Here is a 27,643-nt window from a genome sequence, read left to right as displayed (position 1 = left end):
TTTTTTCCTTTTATCTTTAAATTCGTTATTAGTTAAGGAATTACAAATGTGTCCTCATTCCCCCCCCATTAACCCCCATCTTCCCCCCCACACTCATGCTCTCATCCCCCTGTTGTCCATGTCCATTGGTTTGCCTTATGTGCATGCATACAAGTCCTTTGGTTGATCTCTTCCCCTTACTCCCTCCCTCCCCTACTTTCCCTCTGGGGATTAATAGTCTGATTGCTGTTTCTCTGTCTTTGGATCTGTCCCTGTTCATCAGTCTATGTTGTTCTCTATAGTCCACAAATGAGTGAGATCATGTGGTATTTATCTTTCTCTGACTAGCTTATTTCACTTAGCATAATGCTCTCCAGGTCCATCCATGCTGTTGCAAATGGTAAGAGTTCCTTCTTTTTTACCGCAGTGTAGTATTCCATTGTGTAGATGTACCACAGTTTTCTAATCCACTCATCTGCTGATGGGCACTTAGGCTGTTTCCAAATCTTAGCTATGGTGAATTGTGCTGCTATGAACATAGGGGTGCATATATCCTTTCTGATTGGTGTTTCTGTTTTCTTGGGATATATTCCTAGAAGTGGGATCACTGGGTCAAATGGCAGTTCCATTTTTAGTTGTTTCTCTGCCTTATCTTCTAACTCACTGATTCGGTCCTCTGCTTCATCTAGTCTGCTGTTGAAACTTTCCATGGTGTTTTTGATTGTAGCTATATCACTTTTCATTTCTTCCTGATTCTTGCGTAGGTTGTTGATTTTCTCATTCATCCGGTGAATGAATTGTACAACCATTATTCTGAATTCTCTCTGTCATGTTGTGTGCTTCAATTTCATTAATTTCCTTTCTTGGCGACTCCTCATTGTCTTTCCACTGGGTGTTGTGTCGTCTCTTTATTCTGATTATCTCCCGATGGTTCAAATGTCAAGTTGCATGGGCCTGGGCCATGTACAGTGACCCTAGTGTCACTGAAGAGCTCTGACACTAAGATGCGTTGTTGTTGTGGGTTGGTGGGAACCAGGCTCGCTCAGAGTCAGTGTTGCCAGCGCTCAATGTGGCCTAGTGTGCGCCCTTAGAATCAGGGACCCTGCTTGCACCGTGCTGAAACAGAGACCCCCCTGGAGCGTGTTGAAAATCAGCACACCCTAGCATGCGCCAGGAGTCAGAGTTCCCTAAGAATCCAGTATCAAGAGTCTCTGTTGCTTCGCGCGACCTTGCATTGAGAATTAGGGTCCCTGTGTGCCCATGCACCAAGAATTGGAGTCACTGGCTCTTAGTATGAATGCACAGGGAATCAGGGATCTCAGGCGCAGGTGATAAGAAACACAGTCAAGTCACTGGTGCTTGGTGCTGCCTCCTGCCCAGAGAATCGGGGTCCTTGGGCCCGCGCTACGTGGGACAAATTCCCGGTGTTCGCGCGTTTGCTTCCAGCCCAGGGCTCCTGAACCCGGCACTGCATGCAGGATCAGTTCCTGGTGTTCGCATGTTTGCTCCTAGCTCAGGGCTCCTAAAGCCCGCGGTGCGCGCAGGATCATTTCCCGGTGTTCGCGCGTTCGCTCCCAGCCCAGGACTCCTGAAGCTGGCACTACGCAGGACCAGTTCCAAGGTGCTCGGGCACTTCCAGGCTAAAGTTCCTGTAGCAGCACTGAGGCCCGGGCAAGGGGTGGGTCTATCAGTTACTATGGCGCTGCCCTCGAGCCTGCAGGGAGGGGGATGGGCTCTGTTACTCACGGATCTGCCACGGGGATTTCTGGACTTTTGGTGTCCGCAGGTCTGTAGCTGTGGTCACAGGTCTCTGTCCCCAGTGGCTGCAGGGTCCTGCTATGCGTCTGAGATCAGACTGGGTAGTGCTGAGGCCAGGATCCTAGACTCAAGCAGCTCTGTTTCCCAAGATGGCGTGGTCGCTGTGCCCATGCTGGCCACCCAGGAGTGTCTGCGCAGTGAGCGGGGCTCCGCCGTCTAAGACTGCCCGGTTTAGCAGCCCCTTAGAAGAGCTGCAGAATCTAACTGTCCCTAGCTCATACACACACACGCCACACACGTCCACACACTCCTCTATCACTTCCTTGCGCTCTCACACTCTCTCCCTACCTTCCTGCCGGTCGCCATTGTTTTTCTCCCAAGCCCATTACATTTTAACATGGAAACATTTTATGGGAATTTTTATTTATTTGGAAATATTTTTTAAAGGAGTTTTACATTTTTGCAAATCTTTTAGACCACCTCAAAGAATATTTTGTACTTTATTATATTAAAATCCATGGTCTTGCACTTGGAATTAGTCTTTTACTCATGTATGATTTTGTAATATCAAGCATTAGTCACTTGGAAAATATTACTAGGTTAGGTGGGTTTTCTAAGTGTTGACACATCATTGTACAGTCACATTCATTAATTAAATTTCATTAGAAAAGTTTTATTGAGAAGCTGTTAAGCTCATAGTGGGTGGAAGTTTTCCAAAATTCTAATTTTTACTTAAAAACTCAGTGTATCACTGGCAACACAAACTATCAGTTGTTTTCCTTAAAGTGGCAGGTCATTTCATTCATTTTGGGCAAACTTTCTGCTAAATACCCAAGTCTGAGTAACCATACTTCGTTAGTTATTCTTTTAAGTAAAAATGGTGTTCCATGCCACAGACTGAAAGCTTTCTTCCTAATAGCAGAAACAAGACAAGGATGTCTGCTCTCACCACTTCTATTTAACACTAGAGGCCTGGTGCACAAAAATTTGTGCTGGGAGAGGGGGTCCATCAGCCCGGCCTGTGCCCTCTCACAGTTTGGGACCCCTTGGGGGATGTTCACCTGCCAGCTTAGGCCCGCTCCCCAGGGGAACGGGCAGTCAGACATCCCTCTGTTAGCATGGGAGACCTTGGGGGATGTCCACTTGCCAACGGGGAGCGGGCCTAGGCTGCAGTCGGACATCCTTAGCGCTGCTGAGGAGGCGGGAGAGGTTCCCACCACCACTGCTGTGCTGGCAGCCGTCAGCCTGGCTTGTGGCTGAGCAGAGCTCCCCCTGTGGGAGCGCACTGACCACCAGGGGGCAGCTCCTGCATTGAGTGTCTGCCCCCTGGTGGTCAGTGTGTGTTATAGTGACCAGTCATTCCCAGTTGTTTTGCTGTTTGGGTCAATTTGCATATTACCCTTTTATTATATAGGATAGAGGCCTGGTGCACAGGTGGGGGCCGTCTGGCGTGCCCAGAAGGGTGTCCTGAATCAGGGTGAGGTTCCCACTGGGGTGCCTAGCCAGCCTGGGTGAGGAGCTGAGGGCCGTTTTCAGGCTGGCCATGCCCCCCAGCTACCCAAGCTCCCAGCCGCTCCTCTTTTCTTTCTTTTTTTCCCCTGGGATTTATTTATCTTCTATAATTGAAACTTTGTAGCCTTGAGCGGAGCCCAGGGCCAGCTAGGGCAGGTGGGAAGCTTGGCTTCCTTCGTTGCTGGGGCAACCCATGCCTCGCTCGCTCCAGCTCTGTGGCTGCCACCATCTTAGTTGGGTTAATTTGCATACTCAACTCCTGATTGGCTTGTGGGCATGGTTTGAATGTAGCAGAGGGACGATTAATTTGCGTGTTTCTCTTTTATTATTTAGCATAGGTTCTATTCAACAGATGAGGTTCTAGCCAGAGCAATTAAGCAGGATAAAGAAATAAATGTGTGGAGAAACCAAGATGGCAGCATAGGTAAACACCAGAAATTGCTGCCTCCCACAACAAATTCAAAAATACAACTAAAAGACAAAACGGTCTTCCAGAACCACAGGAAGGCTGGCTGAGTGGAAATTCTACAACTAGAAGGATAGAGAAAAGCACTGAGACTCAGATGAGCTGCAAAAGTAAAGTGCAGAGGTACGGAGGCGCATGCGGCAAGGGCTTGCAACTGAGGATGCAGCTGTCTTTCTCAATCGGGAGGGAGTCACAAGCCCCCGACTGCTCTGAACTCCAGTTCCGGGTGAGTCTAGGGGGACCTAGACTTATACGGGGAGAAACTGGACTGTCTGGCAGCGAGCAGAACTCAGAACTCGAGGGTGGCTTTCTCTCAAAGGTGCTTGCAGCGATTACTGGGACACTGAGAAACGGGGCGTCTTTGGGCAGGGCTGAGGATCAGCCATAGCTGCTTGCTCCACCCTATTAATTCCCTGAGACCCTGCCCCACCCAAGCTGCGGCAGAGGCTTTTGCATATGAATGCCCTGGCCCTTTGCAATCTGAAAATTACCTAACAAACTGCAGCTGGGCCAGACAGACCCAGAACGTCCAAGAGAAGGCCCAAGGCCCCATAGCAGCTTGCATTGCTTCACAGCTGGGCCTCATCTGGGCACCTCCAAACCCCAAACAAGGAAGAGGAATCTGCAGATCTCTTCGTAGCTCCTGCTGGGTAGCCTCAGGCAGAGGCTAAATTAGCACCTCCTTAGATCCAAGAGCCAGTGTACCCAGTGGTCAGAGTGGGACCATCCAGATTACAACTCCTCAGATCCATAAGGGACACACTCAGGGGGCAGACTCAGTGAGCACCAAAGCCCCACTGAAGCAAGTCTTGCCTCATAAGGGTGTCTTCAGCACAGAAGTTCTCCCACCGTAGACACAGCTGATTCTCACAGCCAATTGGCCTGGAGGTCAATTCCTCCCAGTGTTACCTACAACAGTCAAGGCTTAACTACAACAAGACTGTGCACAAAGCCCACAAAGGGGTGCACCAAGAGTGTCCACCTCAGGTAATTGGGGAGGTTGAGCCACTGGGTCCTATAGGACACCTAGCATACAAAACCACTCTACCAACACAGGGAAGCATAAAAATGCGGAGACAAAGAAACATGTCACAAATGACAGAAATGGAGGAAAGCAAACTACTGGATATAGAGTTCAAAACCACACTTTTAAGGTTTTTCAAGAATTTTCTAGGAACCACCGATAAATGTAGTGAGACCCTCAAGAAATCTAGCGAGACCCTCGAGGTTATGATAAAGGACCAACTAGAAATTAAGCATACACTGACTGAAATAAAGGCTATTATGCAGAGTTCCAACAGCAGACCAGAGGAGCGCAAGAATCAAGTCAAAGATTTGAAATACGAAGAAGCAAAAAACACCAAACCGGAAAAGCAAAATGAAAAAAGAATCCAAAAACACGAAGATAGTGTAAGGAGCCATTGGGACAACTTCAAGCGTACCAACATCTGAATTATGGGGGTGCCAGAAGAAGAGAGAGAGCAAGATATTGAAAACCTATTTGAAGAAATAATGACAGAAAACTTCCCCTACCTGGTGAAAGAAATAGACTTACAAGTCCAGGAAGCGCAGAGAACCCCAAACAAAAGGAATCCAAAGAGGACCACACCAAGACACATCATAATTAAAATGCCAAGGTCAAAAGACAAAGAGACAATCTTAAAAGCAGCAAGAGAAAGTCAGTTACCTACAAGGGAGGACCCATATGACTGTCAGCTGATTTCTCAACAGAAACTATGCAGGCCAGAAGGCAGTGGCAAGAAATATTCAAAGTGATGAATACCAAAAACCTACAACCAAGATTACTCTATCCAGCAAAGCTATCATTCAGAATTGAAGGTCAGGTAAAGAGCTTCACAGATAAGAAAAAGCTAAAGGAGTTCATCACCACCAAACCAGTATTATATGAAATGCTGAAAGGTATCCTTTAAGAAGAGGAAGAAGAAGAAAAAGGTAAAGATACAAATTTTGAACAACAAATACACATCTATCAACAAGTGAATCTAAAAATCAAATGAATAAATAATCTGATGAACAGAATAAACTGATGAATATAATAGAATCAGGGGCATAGAACGGGAGTGGACTGACTATTCTTGGGGGCAAAGGGGTGTGGGGGATACGGGAAGAGACTGGACAAAAATCGTGCACGTATGGATGAGGACAGTTGGGGTGGGGGTGAGGGCGTAGTGTGGGGTGGGAACCGGGTGAAGGGGAGCTATGGGGGGTAAAAAAGAAGAACTGTAATAATCTGAACAGTAAAGATTTAATTAAAAAAAAAAATAGAAATGTGTCCACAAAGGAAGGGAAGAAGTAAAACTGTATCTCTATTTGCACATGAAATGATCTTGCTTATAGAAAATCCTAAGGAATCCACTAAAAAAACTACTAGAACCAGTAAATGGGTTCTGCAAAGTACAGGATACAATATCTATATATAAAATCAATTGTATTCTATACATCAGTAACAAGCTGTCCAAAAATGAAATGAAGAAAACAATTCAATTTATAATATCATCAGAAAGAATAAACTAGTTAGGAATAAATTTAACACTTCTACACTGGAAACTACAAAATACTGCTGAAAGAAGTAGAAGAAAACCTAAGTAAATGGAAAGACATCCCATGGTCATAGAGTGAAAGACAGTATTGTTAGGGCGGCAACATGCACACCTGTTTTCATAGCGGCGCAATTTACAACAGCTAAGATCTTGAAACAGCCCAAGTGCCCATCAGCAGATGAGTGGATAAAAAAGATGTGGTATATTTACATGATGAAGTACTGTGGAGATGTGAAAAAGAAGGATCTCTTACCCTTTGAGACAGCATGGAGCGACGTGGAGAGTATCATGCTGAGTGAAATAAGCCAGTCAGGGAAAGACAGATATCACATGATCTCTCCCATATGTGAAATCTAATGAACAAAATAAACTGATGAACGAAATAGAAATGGAAGCATAAAACAGACTGAAGAATCTCAGAGGGAAGAGAGGAGAGAAGGGCTGGAAAAGATTAACCAAAGAATTTGTATGCATATATGCATAACCCATGGACACAGACAGTAGTGTGGTAAGTCCTTCTGGGGGGAGGGGGGAAGCAGGTGCGGGGTAGAGGGGGGTCAATGGGGAAAAAAGGGACATCTGTAATATTTTCAACAATAAAGATAAATTTTTTAAAATGGCAGTACTTCAAATTGATCTACAGGTCCACCACAATTCCTATCAAAATTCTAGTTGCCCTTTTTGCAGAAATTGACAGTGCTGATCCTAAATTCATAAAGAATCTCAAGGAACCTTGAATAGCCAAAACAATCTTGAAAAAGAACAAAGTTGGAGGACTCACATTTCTTTATTTCAAAGCTTTACTACAAAGCCACAGTAATCAAGATGGTGTGGTACTGGCATAAGGACAGACATATCGAGAGAGCCCAGAAATAAACCCTCACACATATGGTCAATTAATTTTCAACAAGAATGCCAAGTCCACTCAAAGGAAAAGACAGTCTTTTCAACACATGGTGCTGGAAAACTGGATATCTACATGCAAAAGAATGAAGTTAGACACTACGCACAGCATACATAAAAATTAACTCAAAATCAAAGACCTAAATTTAAGAGCTAAAATATAAAATACTAAGAAGTAAACAGGTGAAATATCTCCCATTATCTCAGATTGGTCAATGATTCCCCCCCCCCCCCCCCCCAGTGGAAGACATGTGCTTTTATTTAAATTGTTCTGTAGTGCTCTTTGGTTTTTCAAAATTAAATCCCAAACTTATAAAGAGTCAAGAGGCAGAACAGCCCATCCAGGAACAAGTACAAGCATTATGCATATTGATAAATTCAGTCAGCAGAGCTGAGGGCAAAGAATTTCATCTGGGGCTTCTCAGGCTACTCAAAATGTGTGTTTGTTCTTGATTATGAAGCTCTGTCTCTTGACTGGAGAGGTAAGTGGGAAAGTTGGCCTTGGAGCGGTGACGTAGGAGGTAGGAACGGCCGGCTCTCTGATGAAAGGCTTTGGCTTCTTCAAGGAAGCAGAGACCAAACCACAGAAAGGCTGACCTGAATCTGGGGGCATAATCTTATCAGCCAGCACAGCAGGCCAGGGAGAGGCAATAGGGAGAGGTGGAGACTGTGGCAAAGCAGAGAGGGGCAACCTCTCTGCAGCTTCACCAGCAGGTAATGCAGGCTTAGCCAGGGTTTAGAGTGAAACTCCAAATCTGGATTGGCACATGCAGTTCCCCAGTTTTAAATGTTGTCAACAGATTCCAGATGGCTCAAACACAGGCATCTTCTCACCAATGCGGCCTGCAAGCTTCCCGTCTGCAACCTTTGCCCTGAAGGAACTAGGCCCAGTTCTGTGAAACAGTCACAGGAGGTCATTCCCCATCCCCCTTGGGCACCCAGAATAGCCTTCCTGACCTGTTTTGCAATCTATGCCCCCTGCTGACAAAACATACAAATGCACTCCCACACCCCACAAACCTGTCCGTGCCCCGAGCTGAGAGTCACTGCATCTTTTGGGTGTCCCCAAAGCCAAGACTTGTGAGCTTTGCTTTCTGAGGTCTGAAAAACATTTGTTAGTGTGTTTGCTTTTCAAACATGAAATGATCATTGGAAAATGTGCCTGCATCTCAGCTGTCCTTTTCCTTGTGCCCGGTGTGGAGAATGCACTGTCCCCTCCCCCGTGGGAGTCAGAGCTGGGATCCCAAGCAAATTGAGGTGTCCTCACCCATCCACCAGCACCCTGCAGCCCCCTTCATGGCTCCCTGTGCTCACTCCTGGGCTGGGCGGCTGAAAGGAGAGGCTTGTTTCCTCTCAGTCATGGAGGCCAGAAGTCTCAGGTCCAGGTTTCCGCCAGGCGGTCCCACGCCTCTCTCCCAGGGCTGGGGCTGTTGCCACCCTGGGTGTTCCTTGTTTTGTCGCACTTCCCTCCAATGTCTGCTCCACCTTCACATGGCATTCTCCTCTCCTTCAAATTTCTCCCTTTTAGAAGTGTCCCGGTCACACTGGGTTAGGGGCCCACTGTGCGCTCATGATCTGATCTTAACCCATTATGTCAGCAGCAACCCTGTTTTCCAAATGTGGGTCACACTCGGAAGTCTGGGGGTTAGAACTTCCACAAAGCGGGGGACACTGCTCCCCCCATTACTTTCTTCCAGTTCAGTGTGACTCCTTTCTGAAGGAATTAGAAAGCCCAGGTTACAACATGAAGTGGGCAGCACCAGCTGTCAGATGGCATCCAGTGAGTTGAGGGGTGCCATCGGTTATCACCGTTCAGGACAGATGGGCCTAAGCAGAGACCGGTCTCGAGGTGCGTGGGGAGGCCACTGGCCTCGCAGGCTGTGCTGGTTTCCACGCTGAATTCCTCTCTCCAGAGAGACTAGGTACCCCACCCTGATCCAGGACACCCTTCAGGGCAAACCAGCTGGCCCCCACCCGTGCACCAGGCCTCTATCCTATATAGTAAAAGGATAATATGCCTCCCAGCACCAGGATCAGCGGAGCCGCGAGGCCTCACGCCCCAGGATCAGTGGAGCCGCAAGGCCTCCCAGCACCGCGATCAGTGGAGCAGTGAGGCCTCCTGGCCCCTGGAGCAGCGTGACAGGGGGCAGCGCCCAAACCCCCTGATTGCCCTGTGGCTCTGTGTGTGACGGGGTGGGGCCACAACCTCCCTATCCGCCCTGCTCTGTTCATGACAGGGGAAGCGCCCCAACCCCCTGATCGGCCCTGCTCTGTGCCCAATATGGGGGAGCTCCCCAACCCCCTGATCAGCCCTGCTCTGTGTGTGATAGGGTGCAGCACCCCAACCCCCCATGGACCCTGCTCTGTGTGTGATGGGGTGGAGCCGCAGCCTCCCCATCGGCCCTGCCCTGAGTGTGACAGGGGGGAGTGCCCCAACCCCCTGATCCGCCCTGCTCTGTGTGACAGGGGGCAGTGCCCCAACTCCCCTATCGGCCGTACTCTGTGCGTGACAGGGGGTAGCTCCCCAACCCCCTGATCGGCCCTGCTCTGTGTGTGACAGGGTACGGAGCCCCAACCCCCCTGATGGGCCCTGCTCTGTGCGTGACGGGGCAGTGCTCCAACCCCCTGATCGGCCCTGCTCTGTGCGTGACAGGGGGTGGCGCTGCAACCTCCCCATCGACCCTGCCTTGAGTGTGACGGGGTGGCGCCCCAATCCCCCAATAGGCCCTACCCTGAGCGTGACTGGGGGTGGTATCGCAACCTCCCGATCTGCCCCTGCTCTGTGCATGACAGGGGGCGGCACCCCAAATCCCCAATCGGCCCTGCTCTGAGCCCGACCAGGAGCTGCGGGGCAGGCACCTAGGGATTGGGCCTGCCCTCTGTCACCCGGGAGTGGGCCTAAGCCAGCAGGTTGTTATCTCCCGAGGGGTCCCAGACTGTGAGAGGGCACAAGTGGGGCTGACGGACACCACCACCCCCTGCCGCCAGTGCACAGTAAGATAATATTAAGGGAAACTGAACCTGAGTGAGGAGTATATGGGAGTGCTATGCACTTACTGTCTTTGCAACTTTTGTGTAAACCTAAAATTCCAAAATGAAAAGTGTATTTAAAAAATAAATTAGAGAACCAAGATGAGTTTCAGGCTCAATCCCCAATGTGGGGTGTGCAGGAGGCTGCCAATCAGTGATTCTCTTTCATCATTGATGTTTCTGTCTGTCTTTCTGCCTTCCTCTCTGAAGTCAATAAAAATATATTAAAAAAAAAACAAGTTGCCGTAACCGATTTGGCTCGGTGGATAGAGCGTCAGCCTGCGGACTGAAGGGTCCTGGGTTCGATTCCGGTCAAGGGCATGTACCTTGGTTGCGGGCACATCTCCAGTGGGGAGTGTGCAGGAGGCAGCTGATCGATGTTTCTCTCTCATCGATGTTTCTAACTCTCTATCTCTCTCCCTTCCTCTCTGTAAAAACATCAATAAAATATATATTTAAAAAAAAACAAAAAAAAAACAAGTTATAGCCCGGCCGATGTGGCTCAGTTGGTTGAGCATCGTCCCATGCTCTGGGGATTGTTCGTTCCATTCTCTGTCAGGGCACATGCCCAGGTTGCAGGTTTGATCCCCAGTGGGGGGCATGCAGGAGGCAGCTGATTGATATTTCTCTCTTATTAATGTTTCTCTCCTTTTCCATTCCTCTCTCTGAAATAAATAAAAGTATTTTAAAAATAAGTTATATTTTTCAATTCAATTCTACAAATTTTATTGAATGACTGTTAAGTGCAGGGCAGTGTGGTCCCTCCTGCAGGGGTTAGAGTATGTAAGGCACCTTCCTGGCCCTGCTTGTCATCCTGGCTGGGGACGAGACAGCTGATACAAAATAGAACACGATGGAGCCTGTGCAGAATATGGACAAGATGGAATGGGGGGGCGGTGGTGGTGTCCAAAGTTGTAGAGTTGATCCTGAATGAAGACTGGCAAACATGCCCCCCCCCCCCCCCCCCCCCCCGCCACACACACCAAGAAGATAGTGTTTAAAGTACACTTTAAACGGGCAGTATTTCAGTAACCAGTCACTGAAAGGAAGCGATTGTGTGTCACACCAGTGATCCTGGGCTCGTGCACCAGCACACCTGCTCTGAAGCCCTTGGGCAAGCTAGAATGTCACGAAGTCTTTGAGGTCTTCGTTTCTCATTTGTGCAGTAGGGCTAGTCATTCCTAGCTCAGCACTGTTCAGAGGTAAGTGAAGCACACAAGTGGTTCAGCAAAGTATCTGACGCAGGGTCTGCTGTTAGTGTTAACTGTTAGAGATGGAGAGAGGCATCTCTTCTAACACCATCACCTGACCAGCCAGGAGAGGATAGAATAGGAAAGGGTAGAATGAAAGACACTGGGCAGTATGTATTTAGAAAGTGAGTTAAGAGCATATTGTGAGTGCTTTGACTTACAAACTGAGCGATTTGAATTTTTTGGTGGTTATTGTGAAGTCATTGAGGATTTCGTGAAGAGGGAATAAGGAGATGGAGTCTCTTAGAACTCATTTGGTAGAAGCCTGAGGGAGTGTTGGAGATTCTCGTGTGGACTACTGCCTTTCCAGGAACTTGGATTAGTTTCAGAATTCTGTGAAGCAGCTCCATGTTCTGGGAGGTGAACGTGGGTGGGCAGCCTTCAGCAGGCAGCTGGGAGTCTCAGCAGCCGGACCACGAGTACAGTACCCAGTGCACTTAGTGTGTGTTCAGTCAAAAGGGTGTTGGTGTTTAGATATACCGGCTTAGAGCTCTTTTGCAGGTGGTGGTTTTTGTTTTGCCCTTTTTAAGAGACGGTTTAAGGAGATGAGAGTTAAACAGAACTTCACTGGCTTCCGGTGCAGCTTTGTTGAGAGAAGTTCCGCTGTGTCTATTTTTAAAGCTGATGACTGTGAGCAGAGGATGCTGCTACTGAGTCATAAATGTTGTCTCTGTGCTCTCACTCAGCATTCTTTGGATGGCACTGCTGTTTGTCTACAAGGTTTTTGGAGTTTAACGATGAGTAGGAAAAGCAGCACATTTATCACTGAAATGATATCAGTACATGAAATACTTAAAAGCACTGATCACTTCACCTTTCAGCAGGATAATCATCATCTATATGAATTTTTCAGCTCATACCATGGCTGATGAGCAGAGAATGGGTTATAGTATGACCTCATTTTGGGAATATTTTATAAGCCCAAAATGGTATCATATAATGTTGTATAGGTTGTTACTCATTATATTAAAAATGTTAATAATTTTGAAGTTTTCCCACTGTATTCACAAATATTAAAATAGATTTCAGCCTCAATTTTTGTCATTCCCCCCCCCCCAATGTTTTATTATGAAATTTTTCAGTCATGCAGAAAAGTTGAAAGAATTTTACAGTAGTCATATACCTATCACTTAGATTCCACAGTTTAGCTAAATCATTGTTTTTAAAAGGGAAACTATGTTTCTCTTTTTAAAAACTAAAGAAACTTCTTTCTGAATCTTTGAGCCATTTTCACATGGGACTATATTTTGAAATGGCTGAGATTTTTTTTTAATATTTCTGTGTTATTTCTTCAAAAATTATAAAATTCTTTTAGTAAAATAATTACTGTTTTGGGATTTAGTCAATCCCTGGTGAAAAGAGTAGATAACAAATTTTAGTTTATCATATTAATTTATCAGACCCTATATACAGGTTATACAATGAACTGTTCATTTAAATTCCATCAGATTTCAATTCTTTGCAGGAAGGAATAAAATATACTTTTAAAAATTATTATTTATTGCTAAAATTTCTAGTCCTCATATATAAGGATAAGTACTAGATGTCTTTCTCTCATGTCTTCCTTCAACCCCCTTATGAAATTAAACTAGCAGTTAAGGTTCCTTTTCCAATTTCAAATTCATGGTAAGCATACATTTATACATTTTTATGTATGGGCAGAGATCTTTAAGATAAATGATTCCAGCTTCCTTATATTACATTGTGACAAAGAGGCCCAGAGGTTAAGTAACTGCCCAAGGACAACACAGTAAGTTAATAGGAGATCAGGAAATGCAGTTTAGGTCTCTAGTCCTCTTGACTATATGTATATATTTTCAGGTACTCCTTTGTAGGAGGAATTTCAAAAGCATGCATGTTGATGATAGAATCTATCACTGACTATCAAAATGGAGTTTCAAAAAACAGTAACCCTAAGTAAGAATATCTTATAAATACTTTGGGCTAATTGTTTTGTAGGTCATTATTTTTTTCTTGAAGAACTCAATCTCTCTCTTTTTTAAGAACTCAATCTCTTAGTATTCACTTCTCAACAATCTTTTTCTTCTTGAAACTTACCATACTTCTAAGGAATTCTCATTAAAACAAAAAAGAGTGATACTACTCTCAATACTTGTCTTAAACATTAATAAATACATTTTAATATGGTCAGTTTCTGCCCCCATACCAGTGGTCAGCAAACTCATTAGTCAACAGAGCCAAATATCAACAGTACAACGATTGAAATTTCTTTTGAGAGCGAAATTTTTAAAACAAACTATATAGGTAGGTACATTGTTATTAACTTAACTAGGGTACTCCTAAGGCTTAGGAAGAGCCACACTCAAGAGGCCAAAGAGCTGCATGTGGCTAGTGAGCCGCAGTTTGCCAACCACTGCCCCATACTATGTCCTTTTCCCCCATTTCCTCTTTCCCTGCAAAACACTTTGTGGCCAAGAGTTACAAAATGTTTTCCGGTGTTCTGTGCAGTGGTAAATGCATGGGTCGGCATCATTTGAATTTTCTGTTTATCTCTTTTTTTTAAAAATTTTTTATTTCTTAAAGTATTACAAAGAGTATTACACATGTCTCCTCCCCCCCCCTTTGATATTCCCCCAGCCTGCCCCACCCCCCAGTGTCTTGTGTCCATTGGTTATTCTCATATGCATGCATACAAGCCTTCGGTTGATCTCCTACCCCCCCCCCCAACCCTCCCCAGGGTTCCCACTGTAGTTTGACAGTCTGCTCAATGCTGCTCTGCCTCTGTATCCATTTTTGTTCATCAGTCTATAATGGACCTTATTATACATAAATGAGTGAGTTCATGTGGAATTTTTCTTAGCTTCCCAGGGGCCGTCTCAGTCTCACAGGGGCCATCTCAGCCTCACAGGGGCCATCTCAGCCTCACAGAGGCCATTTCAACCTCACTGGGGCCGTTTCAACCACACCGAGGCCGTTTCAACCTCACCGGGGCTGTTGCAACCCCACCGGGGCCGTTGCAACCCTACCGGGGCCGTCTTGACCTCACCGGTGCCGTCTCAACCCCACCGGTGCCGTCCCAACCTCACCAGGGCCGATTCAACCTCACCGGGGCCGTCTCAAACCTCACCAGGGCCGTCTCGGCCTCATGGGGGCTGTCTCAGCAACACAAGTTTGGCATTCTGTCCTTTGTTGGGCGGCTCCTTGCTGGACAAAATCTCTAGGCATTCCCGGTGGCTGAATATCTGGTATGCTTGCTTGGATTTCGTTTTCTACCAAGTGCACAGACTGCCTGTCTGTCATCTCCCAGCGTCCCATGTGAGACTGGATCTGGTGGACCTGCCTGTGCGTTTGCTGGTACAGTGGTTCCACGTTGCTGGCCCAGCCGGGTCCGGCTCTGGCTTCCTCCGAACTTGATTCTGCTTCTTGAGTGCGTCCCTTATGTATGCGAGGAGTTGAAATCTGCATTCTGCTGGGCTGGGCTGCAAAAGCGCTGGTGTTCCCTTTGTGCCACTGGCACAGCTTGGGTGGGGATGTAGATTGAGTAGGGCGGGGTCCCCGGGAATCACCAGGGCGGAGCAAACAGCAATGGCGTCTCCTCAGCATCTCGCGTCCCGAGCGCGGGCGAGCAGCTCCACAAGACAGCCACTCTCGCTCTCCGTCCCGTTGCAAGGCCGTCCTGCCTCTCCCCGTAGGGATCTGGGACCTCAGAATCCCGCCCCAAACATGCTCAGTGGATTTGAGAGTCTGCATCCCCTTCCGATTGAAAAAAACCCGCTCATCCAGTTGCAGCCCACCTGGCGGGCGACTTCATACCTCCATTCTTGGAGCCTCTGCACAGCCTACTCAGTCTCTGCGCTTCTTCCTTTCCTTCCAGTTGTAGAGCTTCCACTAAGCCAGCCTTCCCATGGTTCTGAATGACAGCTGTTTGTCTTATAGTTGGTAGTCTCGATGTTGTTGTGGGAGGCAGCACGCACAGGTCTGTACCTTACGCCGCCATCTTGGTTCTCTCCTGTTTATCTCTTTTATTTTATTTTATTTTATTTTATTTTATTTTATTTTATTTTATTTTATTTTATTTTTTGTTAATTCTCACTAGAGGATATTTTTTCCATTGCTTTTCAAAGAGAGTGGAAAGGAGGGAGGGAGGTAGAAAGAGAGAAAGGTAGAGAGAAACATCGATGTGAGAAAGACACATTAAATGTTGCCTCCTGCTGGCGCCCCAGCTAGGGGGCAAGGAGCAAACCTGCAACCCAGGTATATGCACTTGACTGTGAATCGAACTCATGACCCTTCAGTGTGCAGGCAACATTGGCCAGGGCAATCTCTTATTCTTATAAAGGCTTCTAACACTTTTTTTTTTTTTAACACTCTTGATTGATGTACAGAAATGGTGGTTGTGGTTCCTATCAAGTGGTATTTCTTTTTCTACCTTTGAAGCTAAAACAAGAGCTCTAATTGCTCATTTAATTTTTAATATATCTGTATATGGGTGACATAAAAATATTAGTCCCTTATTAGCTGAAAGATACAAAGAAAAATGTATGCTGTTACTTTAGTCCTGAGATACATTAACTTTTAGGGTAGGACCTTTCACAGGTTGGGGGAAAAGAACCCACCCAGTCTTGAACTTAAAAATAAATTGACACTACATACAGAGTCAGCATTTGATTATGGGGAAGTCGTGATAGGAGAGGAGAGGAAGATGGCAGCTATGGAGTCGAGTGGGCAGTTGCTTAGATGGAAGTGGTTAGAGCTAAAATGATCTTCAAATACTGCACTGAAACACTGTGCTGCTTGCTGCTATTGAACTAAGAAAGAAGAGTCTGGTCAGAGCATTTCCTGAACGTTGGACACTGTCAGCCACGGCCTGGAGAGCTGCTGGGACGCAGCGTGTGGACTGGAGTCCCTGCTGAGAGTGGGAGGCATGGGTTCCCTGCAGGAGCCCCAGGGCCTCCGGCATCACTGGTCCGATTTACATTCAGGTCGATGCTGCTGCTGGGACTCTGCCCTGTCCTCGCAGACACCGAGCCACCAGCCTGCGGCCTTCAGATGTCAGAGGCTTTTTAGAACCTGCTTTCCTGTAGGAACCGTGCTGCTTACGATGCACATCTCCGTGGGTTTTAAGAAATGTAAGCTGGCTTTCTGGAGGGAAGCCTTCCTGAGCAAGGATGTGTCTGAATTTGATTCTCGGTACCTGTTTAGCCGGCACTCAGCTGCTCTCGGCCCCTGGCGCCAGTCCACGCTGCGCGTCACTCCCTCCGTGCGTCCCCTGCGGGTGAAGGCACCTGCCGTCCCCTTGTAGAGCGCTGGGTGCTGTCCCCCTGCAGAGCGCGGGGTGCCGTCCGCCTGCAGCGCGCTGGGTGCCGTCCGCCTGCAGGGCGCTGCGTGCTGGTAGATTCTCCGTGGGAAATGGTTTGAAGAGTCAGAGAGGCTAACAAAGCCCAGGAATCCCGCGACTCGCTTCCTGTCTTTACTTCAGACTTGGCGTAAGAACCCACCCTCAGAGACATTGCCGGCCCCTCTCAGCTCACATCCTGCCTTGGTTTTCTTCAAAGCACTTTCTCCCACCACCTCGGACGCCCCAGGGATTTAAGTGTCCTGATACCAGGGATGCTGTTTGTCCCTGGTTGTATCCATCCCCAGTGCCCAGCACGTAGTCGGCAGTCGGGGTGTTCCAGTGTCGTGAAGGTTAGCCATTGTGCCAGATGCTTTCAGAAAAGAACTAGGAAACTAGAAAGAATGTACTACAAGTACAAGAAGACAAGTATGAAAAGCTGAAGCTGATGTTGGGTTCTGGTGGGAAGATTTCAGCAGCATTTTGCAGAAAGTCAGGCTAGAGGCGGTCACTGTGGGGTCGCGCTTTATTCCGGGAAAGAGGGGGGGCCCGATGATGACTCCAGTGTGGCACAAAAACAGGAGAATCTATCAAAGAGACTTTTTAAAAGAATATATATTTTGTAGATTTTTTACAGAGAGGAAGGGAGAAGGATAGAGAGTTAGAAACATCAATCAGCTACCTCCTGCACACTCCCCACTGGGGATGTGCCTGCAACCAAGGTACATGCCCTTGATCGGAATCGAACCCGGGACCCTTGAGTCCGCAGGCTGATGCTCTCTCCACTGAGCCAAACCGGCTAGGGCTCAAAGAGACTTTTTAGGCAATCACATTTGATCCTGAATTTACTTGAAATTTTGTAGTCCACTTATATGACAAGAATAGACTTTTGAATACATAACTACGAATTATTGAGGCAAGGGAAAGCAAGCAAGGGTAGTCAGTAGCTATTGGTGTATGACATTATCGAAATCATCTATATCTTGTTTTACCATTAAAGATAAAGATTATTGCTTAAGGACATACCTAAAAGTTGGGATATTATCTGATGCGTTAAATTGATGCAGTGTGGCATCTTTATAATCACAGCATTAAACAGAGGTGACTACAATGAACTTACTAATTGTTAAAGTGGTAGTAGCGCGTGCACGTAGACATTTTTACATAGTTTGGATGTTAACGTTCCATTTTTGGAAACAGAGTTGTTTTTGTAAAACCTTTAGGGTCTGATTCAGTGAAAATATTGGTTAGGTCTGGATATTTAAATAGTCCTTTTTATTGATAATTTTATTATAATTTTCTTACCCTGAATAGCTTATGCAAAGCAGGAAATAATACATTTTGCTTTTCTAACATGTCCTTTCTCTTATAAATTGAGTGGTTAGTATAGTAGTGTACACGTTCTTTTTTTCTTTTCTTTTTAAAATTACATTTATTCGGGTGGCATTGGTCCACATGAACATACAGGTTTCAGGTGTGGATTTCTATATGACAAGATCTGTGTATTGCACTGCGTGCCCACTTCCCAAAGTCAGATCCCCTCTCACCATATAGTCGGACCCCCTCCTCCCGCCACGCCTTCCCTCTGGCAACCACCACAATGCTGTTTGTGCTCAGGAGTTTCAGTTTTATATCCCACACATGAGGGAAATCATATGATTCTTAGCTTTTTCTGACTGAATTGTTTCACTTAGCATAATGTTCTCAAGTTCTTATACTTATTTATTTGTTGAATTCTCTTATCTGTCATCATAAAAAAGTAAATTTGTTTGTTAGTTTATGCTCAGAGCTATTAGGCCTGTTTAACTTAAGATTCAAAGCCTTAAAATATATCACTGTTAAATTTTTTTCTTATTTACTACACAGCATCTATTTGAGTGGAGGGAACAATGGATGTAGTAGATTCAACAGTCTTTCTGCCATTATGTATCTTTCATATGATGTTAAGGGAAACAGTTTCTGAAGTCCTTCTTCAAACAAAGATAATCTCATGGAGTGAGGCTGGGCCTTGAGTAACGCAGGGGTTAGAGGTGCCTAAGAGCATACTCCCCAAAATGTACCAACTCCTGCTCTGACCAGAAGCCTGACTGATAGCAGTTAATTCGCACATACTTTGTCTATTATGTATTGGATGCTGTATTCTTACAATAAAGGAAGCTGGAGAATAGAAAACATTAAGAAAACTTTTGGCTCAATGGATAGAGCATCGGCCTGGGGACTCGAGGGTCCCAGGTTCGATTCCGGTCAAGTGCATGTGCCTTGGTTGCGGGCACATCCCCAGTAGGGAGTGTGCAGGAGCCAGCTGATCAATGTTTCTCTTTCATCGATGTTTCTAACTCTCTATACTCCTCTCTGTAAGAAATCAATAAAATATATTAAAAAAAAAAAAAAAAAGAAAACCATGAGGAGGAGAAGCACACTTGCCTTCCACGTACGTGGACGTACGCAGCGGTCCAGGGCCAGCTGTGTTTCGGATCATCAGCAGCACATTCCTTTCTCTCTTCGCACGCTTTCTGTATCTTCGATAACGCTGGCGGGAAGTATATTTGAAAGGGGTGTTTATAAATGTACTTTCATGTTCATCTGTGCAGAGTTGATCATTGAACTTCTGATCATTTGCAGGCGAAACCTGACCAAACTGTCCCTAATCTTCAGCCACATGCTGGCTGAACTGAAGGGCATCTTCCCCAGCGGACTGTTCCAGGGCGACGCGTTCCGCATCACCAAGGCGGACGCCGCTGAGTTCTGGAGGAAAGCCTTCGGGGAAAAGTGAGTCTCGGAATCATGAATGTTAACTGTGAAGAACTGAAGCTTGTATTGGGAGTTTTTTATTAATGAAATATTTAAAACATGGGAAAACAGTAAAATAATGACTCTTTGTAAATATTATCCAGCTTTGGTAAATATTAACATCCCCCTTTTTAAAAAAATTATGTTTTTTTTTTGTTGATTTCAGAAAGGAAGGGAGAGGGAGAGAGAAACATCAATGATGAGAGAGAATCATTGATCGGCTGCCTCCTGCACGCCCCACACTGGGGGTCAAGCCTGCAATCCAGGCATGTGCCCAGACCAGAAATGGAACTGTGACCTCCTCGTTCACAGGTTGATGCTCAACCCCTGAGCCACACTGGTGCCCCCCCCCCCCCTTTCTTTCTTAAAGAAATAACCTGTGAAGATTCAGTTGAAACCTATGCTCTTTGATGAAATACTCTTCTCTTCCTCTCCCTATCCATTATGCTTTTAACTGGCATTCACATTTCAAATTATTTGCTGTTGCCAACAGTGCTGCGTGAATAGAATCCTATTTGTCTTCAGATGCAAGAGCTTGTCCATATTTTCAGACCTAGTGGGGGAATTGCCAAGTTGGGGTTTCACATCTTCTGCTTGGCCAAGTATTGCCTAATTGCTTCCCAAAGAGGTCGTGGCAGTTTCTTCCCGGACAGGAGTGTGCACGAACTCCAGGAGCTCGCACGGTCTCACACCAGCAGTAGGAATTGGTATCATAGTTCGCTTTCTGTTCATGGGAGACTGAGCATCTTTTCACATTTACGACTGGTCGGATTCTTACTCTGACTTGCCTGTTGCTCTTCCTGACGTCTCCACTTTCCTATTGAGTTGTCTTTTTCCTGTTGTAAGGTACTAATTCTTTATTAATCACAAATATGTTCTCCTACTGGTCTATGGCTGGTCTTTCTATTTTGTTATATTGTTTTCTGAAACAGAATTTTAAAATTACATAGACAGATTAATGAGTCACGCTTATGTTTTTCCCTTAATATAAATGTTCTTATAGATCTGAAATTTTGGATCAAAAAACTGAAAAAGGTAGAAAAGCAATGAAAGTTTTTAGTTGAATATATAGATCCTAATGTAAGTCTCCTTAAATGCTATTTTTATTTTTTTAAATTGTGTTTACATATAAAATATAGAATAATCACAACTTAAAGCACTTAGTTGAAGAGAATGTGAATAAGTTTACTTTGTTCCTTTAACTTAATTAATAACTACATTAGAAAAGAGATCCAAACGCTACTTGTTTTTTCAGACAAGCAAATACATACGCTTCTCAAAGGCTTTGTTTTAAAGATCGTAAGGAAGAAAAATCGCATCATAGCTCTTGCTAGCCCTGTCTGGGGTTTAATCAGCCTTATAATAAGTTCAGCAGCTCCTCTCTCATCTATATGAGAACTCAGCTCTTCCTGCACCTCCAGCCTGTTTCCTCCTGTCTAAGCCTTGATGGTGTGGTTCCTCAAGGAACTCATCATGTTTTACATGGTTTTAAAACGTTAGCTTAATCACAAGCTTTCAATTAGTGCAGTTTGGGCCATTGTCTAATAGAACGAATGAAGAAAGATGAGAAAAGTGATTAATTTGTGACATTCTGTTAAAGAACAGTGGAAAAAGACTTGTCTGTTGTTAAGTTACTCATTTGACATTTAAGAAATATATCATTTACTCCCTTTCTGTTCTCAATCCAAAATATAGTTCCACTTTAAGAGAATTGAAATCGATATTGAGAGCTTAACGTGGCTCTCTTTCCTCGATTATAGCATTGCCCAGAATTATCTGTTCCCTCACTCTGCCTTCTCACCCCACCCCCCCAGGACGATAGTCCCTTGGAAGAGCTTCCGACAGGCCCTCCATGACGTGCACCCCATCAGTTCCGGGCTGGAGGCCATGGCTCTGAAGTCCACTATCGATCTGACCTGCAATGATTATATTTCAGTTTTTGAATTTGACATCTTTACACGGCTCTTTCAGGTAGGATATTAAAAAGTTGGTTAAAGTAGTTATTGCTGCTTTTCTGAAGAGAATGCTTTTTAAAATAACATTTGAGATTTTACTATTATAAATGTATTTTTACTTATTCTAGAAACTATAAGCAAAAAAGATTAGCATTACCTTGCATTTATTTCCTAGCTGTATATAAATATGTATATACAGTATTTTTTGTTAAGAATAATAACTATACAGTCTGCTTTCTTACCTTGACATTTATCATCTTTCTTTGCTATTAAGTAATTTTTTTGCATCAGTTTCATGGTTGTAGAATGTGCAGAAAATGAGTATACAGTCACTTGCTGCATAACAATAGGGATTTGTTCTGAGAAATGCTTGTTAGTCAGTTTTATCCTTGTACAAACATCATAGCAGGCACTTACACACCCTGAGTGGCAGAGCCTACTGCATACCTCGGCCGAATAGTGTAGCCTGCTGCTCCGAGGCTGTAAACCTGTACAGCATGTTACTGTACTGAATGCTGTAGGCAGTTGTAGCACAGTGACTAAGCATTTGTGTATCTAACCATAGAAAAGGTACAGGAAAAATACTGGACAAAATATTTGCAATATGGAACACCTGTACAGGGCACTTCCCATTAATGGAGTTTGCAGAACTGGAAGTCATTGAGTGGGTGGTGAGTGAATGTGAAGGCCTACGACATTACTATGTACTGCTGCACACTATAAACACTGTACACTTAGGCTGCATTAATTTATAAAACAACACTAGAGGCCTGGTGCACGAACTCGTGCACCAGTGGGGTCCCTTTGCCTAGCCTGCGGGGATCAGGCCGAAACTGGCTCTCTAACATTCCCCAAGGGGTCCCGGATTGTGAGAGGGTGCAGGCCAGGCCGAGGGACCTCACCAGTGCACGATTGGGGCCGGGGAGGGACCACGGGAGGTTGGCCAGCCGGGGAAGGACCATGGGAGGGCTCTAGGGTGTGTCTGGCCCGTCTCGCTCAGTCCCAATCAGCTGGACCCCAGCAGCAAGCTCACCTCCTGGTCGGAGCATCTGCCCCCTGGTGGTCAGTGGGCATCATAGCAACAGGTCAAATGGTCCAAGGGTCGGACACTTAGCATATTAGACTTTTATATATATAGATGAGGCTAGATCAAATGTAAGAGAAAATGATGCATTTAAAATATGTAGTAAACACAAGATGTATGAGGCTGCTGCCAGCATGCCTGGGTTGCAGGCTCCATCCTTCTCTCTCATCATTGATATTTCTCTCTCTCTCTCCCTCTCCCACTCCCTTCCTCTCTGAAATCAATTAAAAAATATATATTAAAAAAGAGAAAGGTACATTCTAAAATGACAATAAAAAATTTAGTAGAAGCCAGTAAGATAGCCATTTGTTATTAGCAGATATTACGTGCTGTAACGGTGTGTGTGCTGTACTTCTATGTGACTGGCAGCACAGTAGGCGTGCTTACACCAGCACCGTCACAGACACGTAAGTGATGCGGTGCATTACAATGCTAGGCTGGCTGTGATGTGACTAGGTGACAGGACTTTCTTGCTCCATTATAATCTTAATGGGACTACCATGGTATATGGGGTCAGTCCTGCCAAAACATTAATATGTGGTGCATGACTATAATGTGACATATTGAATGAGTTCTCTGTTAGTGGAGAGTTACATATGTTTCCAACTTTCCTCCTATTGTATTGACATTCTTGACTGTTAATATTGAGATGTAATGATGCCTCAAGAAGAACTCATGTTTTCTTTCCTAAAGATAATGTGTGTGTGCCATCTGCATAACCTGCATGTGGAGCTTCTTGGTGGCACAAGTAGTCCCTGCCTTGTTCTCTTCTTTGGGTTCTTGTGGTCTAACCTCACGACTGTTAGTTGGAACTGCTTTAAAGTGTTTTAAATTTTATTTTGTAAAGTTAAGTTTTTCCTATACGGATATATTTGTTTCTTTTTAGGTTTTCACAGTTCTTATCTTCCAAATACATTTGTCTTTCCTCAAAGTGACAATATGATTGAAAATTTGTGACAATAAATGGGGATTTGTAATTGAGAATTGAGGTTCTCTGTCACTCTGAGGAGGGCCATATGTCTTGAGCCAAATGGTGCGATTGATCTCTTGTTTCCTTAGCCCTGGTCCTCTCTGCTCAGGAACTGGAACAGTCTCGCTGTGACTCACCCTGGTTACATGGCTTTCCTGACGTATGATGAAGTAAAAGCTCGGCTCCAGAAATTCATTCACAAACCTGGCAGGTCAGTGCCATGAGTCAGAGGCTCATTCTCCTGGATGTTATTTTCTGGTGGCCTTTGTTAAAATAGAGAAAACATGACCTTGGATTAGTTCCCCAGTGGCCGTGTTTCTGCAGATTGATGCCTGTTTATCAGAGGGATTGACTCATTCAGATCTGATGGTTTGATAAATGCTTTCAATCTACTTCAGAATTGGGCTTCTGTGTCTTTGCTTTTTGGTCTGGAGTCATTGAAGATGCTTTTATTGGTGGTGTTTTTTATTTTTATCCCTGTTTTACCGTTTACCCTAATATGAACTTATCATGTCTTAAAGATTCTGTTTACCTCTATTCTCAGTTACATATTCCGGCTGAGCTGTACTCGTCTGGGTCAGTGGGCTATTGGGTATGTCACTGCTGATGGGAACATTCTCCAGACAATTCCTCACAACAAGCCTCTCTTCCAAGCACTGATTGATGGCTTCCGGGAAGGCTTGTGAGTACCTGCTGTTTGCCATCTGCCAGGGTCTGGGAACTGAGGGCCTGTAAAACCTCATCATTAATGACTGTGATGGGTTCCTCATACAGATGAAAATTCAGGAAACGTTTCAACAGATGATATTGTTGTGACCTTCAGGTTTCGAGGACTTCTGTTTTTACTTAAAAGGAATTGGATGAAATTACTTTTCTCTACCGCTTCACTATTACTATGAGTAAACTTTATCTTTTTCCTTTTCCAAATGTTAACTTATTTTCAAGTCTATGTTAGATTTAAAATCATACCAGTTAGCAGAAAATGTTACCAGTTATTTAACTAGCCACAGATGTTTGCTCAGGGGCCTTCCTCCTGACTGCACTTTGGTTCAGCAGCATTTCTCCAGGCTTTGGGCTTTTGTAATGTATGCTGATACTTATGGTTAAGTTCTTATTTATTCCAGAATTGCTATTCCTTTGGGAATTTAAATAGATTATAATTTGGTAAGTACTGAAAGTACCAATGTAGACTAGGTATCAGAAAACTACTTGTATTTAAGGTAATTATGCATCATCTTCTATAGTAGCATTGGAGCTTTACCAAATGCCAGAGTAGTGTGAGTCTAGAAGCTTCCTGGTAGATGATCTCAAGTGGCTTAATTTGTTTCTTGTTACATTTCTTTTAAGTTGGTGTCTCTCAGTATTAAAATCTGTAAACAAGGGTATTTTAGGTGTTTGGTCAAAAATACGTAAATGCAGTTTGGAGAGTCAATCTAGATGGCGATGTAGGTAAATGTGGTACTTGCCACCTCCCACAACCACATCAAAATTACAACTAAACTACAGAACAATCATCATTCAGAACTGTCTGAAATCTGACTGAGTAAAAGTCCTACAGCTAGTTAATTAAAGAAGAAGCTACATTCAGATTGGTAGGAGGGGCGGAGGCACAGAACAGGCTTGTCTGACACCTGCGTGTGGCTTTTTTTTTTAATTGGGAGGGATAGCTTGGCTGTGGAGGTCTCCCGTGAGGAGATAGGGGTCAAAGACCCATCAGCCCAGGGCTCCAGAGCTGGGCAGAGAAGTCCCTATAACTTCGGGCTGTAAAACCAGCAGGGGAAAAGTAAAAAAAAAAAAGAAAAGAAAATCAGCAGGGATTGTGACTGAGTGACATGAGGCTGGGGGAGACCCAGGCATTTCCTCTTAAAGGACCCACACATGGACTTAACTGACTCACTCCCTCTGAGCTCCAGCACTAGGGCAACAGCTTTTTAAAATTTATTTTTTATTTTTTTAAAATATATTTTTATTGACTTCAGAGAGGAAGGGAGAGGGAGAGAGAGATAGAAATATCAATGATGAGAGAGAATCATTGATCAGCCATGGGGCAACAGCTTGAAAGGATCCAGGGACATATGGGAAGGAACTAAATTGTCTGGCATTAGGGTAAGAACTTGAAAGTAGTGTTCTACCAGACAAAAGGGCTGGCAGAGGTCATTGAACCTTTTCTGAGACCTCCCTGCCACATTGCCGACAGGCAGTCACCAGATATGAGTCTGCATCAACTTGGCACATACTGTTCGCCCTGCCCTGGTGATTCCCTGAGACCCAGACCCACCAAATTTGCAGCCCCACCCAAGCTGTTTGCAGTGGCTTTTCCATATGAATGGCCAGACGTGGCTCAGGCTTCAGACTTTAACTAAAATCTCTCAAACAAGCAGCAGCTGGCCTCAGTGTGCCCCATTACTCTTGATAAGTGACCTCAGGCCTGGCACTAGCAGCAGCCTGCCTTGGTTCACAGCTTGCCCTCTCCTGATGCTTCTAAGCTCAACACAAGTAGCAGCCATCTGTAGATTGCTCTGTAGCTCCTGCCGGGTGGCCCCAGGCAGTGAGACTTTGCATTTCCCAGGAGGCCCCAGAGCCAGTGCACCCTGTGGACAGCTTCAGACCACACCAGATTACAACTCTACACATCCACCAGCAACACACTCAAGAGGCAGACTCAGTGAGCACCAAGCCCCACTGAAGCAAGTCTTGCTCCATAGGGTGTCTCCTTCACAACAGCTCTTCCATTGTAGTCACAGCTGGTCCTCACAGCCAATTGGCCTGGAGATCAATTTCTCTCAGTGACGCCAACATCAATCAAGGCTCAACTATGATGAGACTGTGCACACAGCCCACATAGGGTGCACCTAGAGTGCCCAGCTCAGGTGACTAGGGAGGTTGAGCCACTGGGCCTACAGGACACCTATTACACAAGGCCACCCTACCAATTCCAGGAGACATAACAGCTCTACCTAATACATAGAAACAAGCACAGGGAGGCAGCCAATATGCAGAGACAAAGAAACATGTCACAAATGAAAGAACAGAAAAAGTCTCCAGAAAAAGAACTAGATGAAATGGAAGCAAGCAACTACTGGATACAGAGTTCAAAACAGTCGTTATAAGGATGCCCAAAATCTTACTGAGAACTTCAAGGAATTTAGTGAGAACATCAAAGCCATAAAAAAAGACTAGTCAGAAATTAAAGACACACTAACTGAAATGAAGAATAATTTACAGGAAATCAACAGTAGAGCAGAAGATGCCAAGAATCAAATCAGTGATTTGAAATATGAAAAAGCAGAAAATACCAATCAGAACAGCATTAAAAGAAAAGAATCCAACATTCGCATCATGGAGGTGCCATCCTGGAAGGAGAAGAGAGGGAGCATGAAATTGAAAACCTATTTGAAAAAATAATCAACAAACTTCCCCTACTTAGTGAAACAAATAGGCATACGAGTCCAGGAAGCTCAGACAGTCCCAAACAAGATAAACCCAATGAGGCCCAAAAGAGAATTTAAAAGCAGCAAGAGAAAAGCAGTTAGTTACCTAAAGGAGTGCCAGTTGATTTCTGGCACCCACGGGGAGTCAGTCGGACATCCCCCGAGGGCTCCCAGACTGCTAAAGGGTGCAGGCTGGGCTGAGGCACCCCCTCCCACCACCACCACCACCACCACCACCAGTGCATGAATGTCATGCACTGGGCCTCTAGTAAATACATATCTATCAACAATTGAATCTATAAATCAAAATAAACGAACAAGGAATCTAATGAACAAAATAAACTGATGTATAAAATAAAGGCATGGAAGCATGGAACAGACTGATGAATCTCAGAGAGAAAGGGTGAAGGGAGGCGGGAAGAGATTAAACAAAAAAACTTAAAAGCATACATGCATTACCCAAGGTCACAGATAACACAGTGGTGAAGGTCAGGGTGGTATGGGATCCAGGTGGAGTGGGGGGGGAGGCTTAGAGGAGGGCATCTGTAATATTCTCAACAATAAAGATTTTTTAAAAAGCAAATGCAATTTAAATTAAGAATTTATACTTTGTGGCTATCCATAGATTAAAATAGGGGTTGGCAAACTGGCACATAGG

The 27,643-nt window shown here is 44.9% G+C and overlaps 1 protein-coding gene across 3 annotated transcripts in view; it reads left to right on the top strand.

The window, feature by feature from the left end:
* CBL (Cbl proto-oncogene) overlaps window positions 1-27,643 on the top strand; it is a 98,552-nt gene that overhangs the window by 28,485 nt on the left and 42,424 nt on the right. For all 3 annotated transcript variants that reach the window (XM_059707620.1, XM_059707618.1, XM_059707621.1), the window contains exons 3-6: window positions 19,378-19,524; window positions 21,360-21,516; window positions 23,644-23,765; window positions 24,099-24,236. In XM_059707620.1, the coding sequence (XP_059563603.1) occupies window positions 19,378-19,524; window positions 21,360-21,516; window positions 23,644-23,765; window positions 24,099-24,236 (564 nt within the window). The remainder of the gene's footprint in view (window positions 1-19,377; window positions 19,525-21,359; window positions 21,517-23,643; window positions 23,766-24,098; window positions 24,237-27,643) is intronic.

The sequence above is a fragment of the Myotis daubentonii genome, chromosome 9 (genome assembly GCF_963259705.1).
Source record: "Myotis daubentonii chromosome 9, mMyoDau2.1, whole genome shotgun sequence".
NCBI lineage: Eukaryota > Metazoa > Chordata > Mammalia > Chiroptera > Vespertilionidae > Myotis > Myotis daubentonii.
Note: the sequence above shows the minus strand (reverse complement) of the source record. Positions and strands in the feature narration are given on the sequence as shown.